Genomic DNA, 7813 nt, shown 5'->3' with positions numbered 1-7813 from the left:
CTTTAAGTAACATGCATTAAAGCAGATATACAGAATATTTAACAATCAAATTGGAATTATATTATGTTACTTTTGTTGATTAGGAAAAATCTAAAATGTAAACAATGTCTCTCGGTAAAACTAGGTTCCACCAATAAGATTCCTTTAAATTATGTGTAGTTTAGAAACCCAATATAAAAGCCCAAACATCCACCTAGATCTTTAATATCACAAATTAAGTATCAAAACAAGTGCATTATAGCTTGACCCCTTCAAATGGCATTTTTGAATGCAATATCTGTCCCTGAAACCTATGGGTTTCCCTCTAGCATGGCAGTCTCTGGCCATGCTAGAATGTATATCTCTGAGAAACCTATGGTATCTACTGAGAGAATTAAAACCATGATTATGAATGTAGCCACCAATATGCCAGGGATTGTTGAAAAAGAAGTGGCGAATGACCGAAAGCTAGTAGCCTGGACAAGTGTTTGTCAAGAACAGTGGGAGGGCGATCTCGTTGTTGAAGGAGAAATACCTAAATGGCTGGTATGATAGCTATACATACATGGTCATTTAGTTTGTGTTTGTTGAAACAGGCCCTAAATATTCACTTGTATGTATGTATATATGTATATATGTGAAAGAAAAAGAATATGACTTCTAAAATGAATGGCTACTATCATCTATTAATCAAGAATGAGTACATTACATTAAAACTAAACAACTGCAACTTTATTTATAGCTAAAATAAACACATTAAACTCATTCAACAGCTCCATGTTAGTAAGAACTTAACCACCTGATTATGTTTTGCATTCTCCACAAAAGAATCGGACTTGATAACCCATCATCATACAAGGGTGAGTGTCACTCAGGGCTCACATGGTTTACTAATGAACAATATTTTATCATTCCCATGTATTATTTGAAATGTAGTGATTAAGTATGATGGTATATATATGCTAAGTCTGCTAACTATGAGACCCAACTATATTTTCATGCAGAGTGGTACATACTTAAGAAACGGACCAGGGTTATGGCATCTCGGAGACTATCATTTCCGCCATCTCTTTGATGGCTTTGCCACCCTCGTTGGGCTGCATTTCGACAACGGCCACCTCAAAATGGGTCACCGGCAAATTGAATCTGAAGCCTATAAAGCAGCAAAAAATAGCAACAAACTTTGTTACCGTGAATTCTCTGAGGTCCCTAAACACGATAATTTCCTATCCTATATTTTAGACTTAGCCAACCTATTTTCGGGTGCATCCTTGACCGATAATGCTAGCACGGGAGTGGTTAAGTTAGCTGATGGCCGGGTGCTTTGTTTGACAGAAACCATAAAAGGGTCAATAGTGGTGGACCCAAATACTTTGGATACATTAGAGAAATTTGAGTACAGTGACTCATTGGGTGGGCTGATTCACTCAGCCCACCCCATAGTTAATGATACTGAATTTTTAACATTATTGCCAGATTTAATCAAACCTGGTTATATGGTGGCAAGGATAAATCCGGGTACAAATGAGCGAGAGGTGATTGGGCGGGTTGATTGTTGTGGTGGCCAGTCCCCGGGGTGGGTGCACTCCTTTCCGGTGACTGAGCATTATGTGATTGTACCAGAGGGGCCATTGAGGTATTGTGTCAAAAATTTGTTGAAGGCTGAACCTACACCACTTTATAAGTTTAAGTGGTGTCCTGAATCTAAAGGGTTTATGCACGTTATGTGCAAAGCTAGTGGCAAAATTGTAAGTGCTGTAAAATTAATGTCCATTTCAATAAGCTAGTACTAGCTTTTATAACTAACATAAGTATTTAGAATATTATAATTAAATCGTAATTAGCAATTCAGGTTTCTAGCTTCGATACCGATTTAAGATAAGGGGGAATTTTTTTATAGGTTGCAAGTGTGGAAGTTCCTTTGTTTATGACGTTTCACTTCATCAATGCGTATGAAGAAACAGACGAAGAAGGAAGAATTATCGGAATCATTGCAGATTGTTGTGAGCAGTATGCCGACACCACCATCCTTGACAACCTTCGGCTTCAGAACCTGCGTTCATGGGCCGGAGAAGACGTTCTCTCTGATTCTAGGTACACGACCTCTTATCTTCTTAACTCGACTTTAAAACCATTGAATGATTCTGCTCTTTTTCTATATATATAGCTTCATTAACGTACAAGAGTACTGGTGTCCATGAGGGACTTTGGTTACCTCGTCAATGGGGTCATCGGTTTGCCCCTCAACCGACGCCACTAGAGATGTCTTGGGTTCATTGATGTAATGTTCCTTTTTTATATATATATATATGTTTTTTAAATTACCGTGATGAAGTCCAATGACAACGTTTACTAGACGCATTTTAGTAGAGATGTCTTGGGTTTTATCCCAGGCATGCGTGGTTCAAGTTCCGCATACTTCCCAATTAGGTGTCACTATATGACGTCTCAAATGATAACTATTATCTAGCTACTAACTCACTGTTAAAAAAAAAAAAAGATGTCTAGCTTGATGTGTCATATGAAGGCTAATGTGCCCCATTAGCAAGCAGTGTTCTAAGAATGATAATACTTAAAAACACCCTTTTAATTAACTATGCATCATTTAAATAGGGTTGGGCGATTTAGGATACCAATGGATGGAAGTGATAGTAGAGGAGAGTTATTTGAAGCCATAAATCCAGATGAACATGGGCGAGGGATAGATATGTGCCGCATTAACCCTGCATTTTTGGGGAAGCCATATCGATATGCTTATGGTTGTGGTGCTCAACGCCCTTGTAACTTCCCCAATACTCTCACCAAGGTGCATCTTTCATTATGCATGACCCACAAGCCTTACTAACTTAAAATTGTTAATGATATTAATTAATGCTATTATATTGTCTACTATATATATATATTTACAGATAGATTTGGTTGATGGGAAGGCCAAAAACTGGTACGACGACGGTGCAGTCCCATCTGAACCATTTTTTGTGGCTAGACCGGGTGCAATAAAGGAAGACGATGGTGAGTTTTTAGTAATCGTATTTCAACCAAAATTGGCATTTTAGATAACACTAAAAATGAGAAAGAATAATAGTCTGAAATTCTAACAACCTTTTCTTTTGTACACACTCGCACAATGAACTTTTTATTTACGCCTAATTAATAAACTTTTTATTCACCTAATTGCATGCCTAATGAACTTTCAAGATTTGTTCACATATGCACATCGTACTTTATAATTATTGTCATCAAACTTTCAGTTGCTTAAATAGTCGTGAACTTTCAAATTTCGTTTATATATGGTCATCAAACTTTGAAATTTCTCATAATTATATATGTCGAAAGAGATAAGTATTTTGGAATGTAACAAACTTTGGACGAATTTCTATAGTGTAAAATACTAAAGTTGTGTTTATTATATGTAATAATCTTTAAATTATGTGTAATGTATGTATCCAAATGTATCCGATCAATCAAAAACTAATAAGTGGCAGCTATATATGGTTGTCATGTATGCCTGAATACATACAATAGACATAATTTAAAGATTATTACATATAATGAACACAACTTTAGTTATTTCACACTATACATATTCGTATAAAATTTATTACATTCAAGTATATTCATCCCATTTATAAATTTATAAGAGTTAATTACAGAAATCGTCCCTGTCGGAGTACCCAGCTTGCAGATTTCATCCCTAACTTTCAAAAATTACAGTTTAAGTCCAAAAAACTTTGCTCCGTCAACAGTTTTAGTTCTAGCCATAAACGTCCTTTTAAAACCATGTCACGTGATTCGCACGTGATAGGTAATCTCGTAAATTGACTTAATAATACCTAGAGTTAATTACATAAATCGCCCCTGTTGTGGATAGTCACTTGCAGCTTTCATCCCTAATTATCTCAAATTATAGTTTTGGTCCAAAATCAAAAATCTCAAATGAAAATTAAACACAAATTCATTTAGATTTCTAATGCATAACATAAAACACAGTACAATCCTAAATCCAAAATCAAACACAAATTTAATCCTAAATTAATAAAAACAAATCTAATGAAAATTAAATTTAAATCTTATCACTTTCATATTAATTACACTTATATATATTAGATCTATTCTTTATATACAATTAACTCCCAAACAAAAAAAAAGCTTTAAAAAATCTCATCATCTTTATTATTCTTGATTCTAATTTAGTTTTATAAGTACTCAAAACATAAATAAAATTTAAAGTAAAAAAAGATATCAATCGCTTAAAACCCGTAAACACTTAAAAACCAAGATGATGATGATAATAATAATAATAATAATAATAATAATAATAATAATAATAATAATAATAATAATAATAATAAAAGGTAAATTGAGGAAGTTGGATAGTTAGGACTTTTTTGTGTGTAAATGTTACTTTTCATGTAGATTGAGGATAAAATTTTTGGACTAAAAAATTTTGGACCAAAACTGTAATTTCTAAAAGTTAAGGATGAAAGATGCATGTGATGATCTATAACAGAGACGATTTTTGTAATTAACCCTTGGTATTATTAAGTCAATTTACAAGATTACCCATATGTGCGAATCGTGTGACCTGGTTTTAAACGGACGTTTATGGTCAGGACTTAACTGTTGACGGAGCAAAGTTTTTTGATAAAACAGTAAATTTTGAAAGTTAAGGATGAAACCTTCAAGTTGGGTACCACAATTTCTATAATTAACTCAATTTATAAGTTTTAATGACTACGAGTATAACTCAACAGTTTGAAAGTTTGATGGTATTTAAGGAATATGATACACACATATCTAACAATTTTGATAAACTTCTTTGAGCAACTATGCGATAAAAAGCTAATGATACATTGTGTACAGCATGAAAAATATATATTAACATTTTATGTCCTTATACCTCTTTCCATGTACAACAAACTTAATTATATTTGTCATATACAGTCTTTACATGTACAACACTACAACAAACTTTTTTTTTGACGTATACACCAAAATTATGACACACTTAATTCGATTAGTTAATGCAACTTATATATATTAATGTTTCCTGAGAACAGTTTTTTTTAGTCTTAATGTTAAACTCTTCTATATACTATCTACAGGAGTGGTGATATCGATAATAAGTGATAAAAATGGGGAGGGATACGCATTGATCTTAGACGGGTTATCGTTTGAGGAAATTGCAAGAGCGAAATTTCCATACGGACTACCATATGGACTTCATGGATGTTGGGTTCCAAAGAACTAGTATCATAATTGAATGCTAAAAGGCTGAGGATATGATTGCCAAGTAGGTGGTTTCATAAAATAATGCTAATTAAAAGTTTGAGGATTGCTAAATGCTAATTAAGGGTGGTTTCATAAATCAATGCTAATAGGTTGAGGATTGCCAAGTTAGTTGCAGAATTTCGTTTAGTATACGTTCATGAGTGTGCATATTGTATAACTTATTATGTTTAGATATGATATATCGATCTAATCCTATGTATGTCTAAATGTAGTACTAGTAAGTAGATTTCAGTATCGCTATCCACGGGTATAGGTTATAATACCGTCTATATGAATATATGATGATGGTGTGTGGGGAAGGTTGACATGTCATTTGATCCAATAGCGTTCCATTACAGATACGAAAAAGTTTGATAATTGAAGCGGAATGTGAGTTGGGTTCAGAATGCCGTGAGATACTTTGATTCTTTGGATTCCTTCCTTTCTTCAAACCGAAGAAACAAAGATAAAATCATACCGATTCCCGAACACAAGTTAAACAAGTTCTAACATCAATGATTTTAAATAGGTTCAACCGTTGTCGATCTAAACCCTATCTGGTTCCCACCCAATTTGGTCGGGCGTGTTCGTTTCTAGCTAGAAATCCGCCTTAGTTCAAATCAGTCTTCATCAAAACACATGTCTAACTATGGTTCGCCTGACTTATAACATTGCAAATAACTATTTCTTACACAATAATTGAAAACATTATGAGCAATTGTTTGTACACACCCACACTATATTATCTGTATGCCATATATATATTTTTATCACACTCTTCTTTGTGGAAGCAATATGGATACCCTCATGTAGTTATATGACTTTCTACATTTCATTTTTTCTCTATCATTTTTACCTTTATATGTAGTTATATGACGAGCTAGATGCGGCGCTTTCAAAATCCCGGGAGTCTACATATTATTAAATACACGGGTTTACTTTATTATAAAGATTAGATTATTGCTATCAAGGTTATAAAAGTATATACAAGCTAAAAAGTCTTATTAATCCAAGAGATAAATAGCCAATAAACAATCTCGAAAGATATATGAACATAATTAAAAATGAAGTCATGTAATAGTTTGAACATTAGAAGTGCGTATCTTCTTTCATTAGATTTTTAAATACAAACTAACTAATTAAAAATAAATAAAATTCAATGTATATATATTTAAGATTTTTATAGTAATTGTATCATTTTTTTTAATCATTGTCATATGTAAATGTTCTTTTTATAGAAAACACCTATAATTAAAATATTTAGAATATGTTTCTCTAAAAATAAGATATTGTCTAATATTTAAAAATAAAAATGCAGTACACTATATGTAACAGTGAAATGGATAAAATGATAGTGACCTAATATGATTTTCTTAATATTCAAATATCGTTAAATAAAATAAACTAACATCTAATATTGATAATGTCTAAAACGTCTGTGTATTAAACACGGATTGATAATCTATATATTGTTCTCAATCACTTGTCCTAAGATATATGATTTTTTTGTGTTAAACCATGGTTGTTCATGGAATATTCAAGATATAATTTAATTGATGCAATAAAAAGAGTTAAAGATAAAACTAAAATAGATCTACACAATGTATAATATATATAAATATATATATTGTTGGTAGCTAAGAGAAAAAATTAAGCTAATCTTTTGATCTAGATCACTCAAATTCATAGTCAAATTAATTCTAACCTTTAAAATTAAAAGTCAACTTTCATGTTTAATTATAGTAGCCTTTTATGATATTTACTATACTTCTTTTTTAACCATGTCAACCGTTTAATATTTACCAAACTCTACCAATTAATACTAATTCATATCCATATATCTTTCATATACATAATTCCTAAGTATACAATAACAAAAATACTACTACGATACAAGCAAGTAGTTTTTGAATGGAATAATACAAAGGCATGATCAAATTATAGTTTATGGTTCATTAAATAACCTAATGTATTATCGTGACCAATTAGTTTAGTTAGTCGTTCCATACTGAAAAAACTTTCCATACTACAAGTCGGCTATTATTGTAGTGGTAACAATCACATATTGTATCATATTTAAGAATGTTATCAAATCAATAATCTGATGAACCATATACTTTTAAGGAAATTATCGTAATGTATGTGCATTGCAATAGGAGAATGGTTTCTTTATCGGTGGAGCCAAACTTTTTTAATGATAGAATAATAACACAATTTGTTAATATCATTAAAATTGTTAATTAAAAATAATTTAATAATACTTTATGTGTTCTAAGTTTCATAAAGTCCACGTAAAAATATAATTTAAAAAAAATAATAACTTGGTAACCGAATCATTTCTGTTACCCACCTATCTATTTTATTTTTCTGAAATAACTTGTCCAAATTTTCAAAATATACATCATTTTACTTATCGTACCTTTATTTAATTATCATAGTAAACTTTTTTATTATAAGTTTGTCTTAATACATGGGTTGACGGGTTGACATGTAAAATAAAATGGTTTTCGTTCAAGAGTGTTTAATGTTAATGCTTTCAAGTGGATTAGTTTTAAATCAAGTG

The 7813-nt window shown here is 31.5% G+C and overlaps 1 protein-coding gene across 1 annotated transcript; it reads left to right on the top strand.

The window, feature by feature from the left end:
* The first annotated feature begins 255 nt into the window (after window positions 1-255).
* On the top strand, window positions 256-5230 carry LOC122583226 (carotenoid cleavage dioxygenase 8 homolog B, chloroplastic-like). Its single transcript, XM_043755651.1, has 6 exons — window positions 256-525; window positions 984-1727; window positions 1880-2073; window positions 2593-2785; window positions 2889-2991; window positions 5085-5230. Exons 1-6 carry the CDS (start codon window positions 256-258, stop codon window positions 5228-5230), a joined length of 1650 nt encoding a protein of 549 aa, XP_043611586.1.
* Window positions 5231-7813: the final 2583 nt, after the last annotated feature.

This window comes from Erigeron canadensis, chromosome 9, assembly GCF_010389155.1.
Source record: "Erigeron canadensis isolate Cc75 chromosome 9, C_canadensis_v1, whole genome shotgun sequence".
Classification (NCBI taxonomy): Eukaryota; Viridiplantae; Streptophyta; class Magnoliopsida; order Asterales; family Asteraceae; genus Erigeron; species Erigeron canadensis.
Note: the sequence above shows the minus strand (reverse complement) of the source record. Positions and strands in the feature narration are given on the sequence as shown.

Coding starts and splice junctions, on each gene's coding strand:
- LOC122583226 (XM_043755651.1), top strand. CDS start 256: ATGGCATTTTTGAATGCAATATCTGTCCCTGAAACCTATGGGTTTCCC. Junction 526..983: donor GAGAAATACCTAAATGGCTG/GTATGATAGCTA, acceptor ATTTTCATGCAG/AGTGGTACATACTTAAGAAA. Junction 1,728..1,879: donor GCAAAGCTAGTGGCAAAATT/GTAAGTGCTGTA, acceptor ATTTTTTTATAG/GTTGCAAGTGTGGAAGTTCC.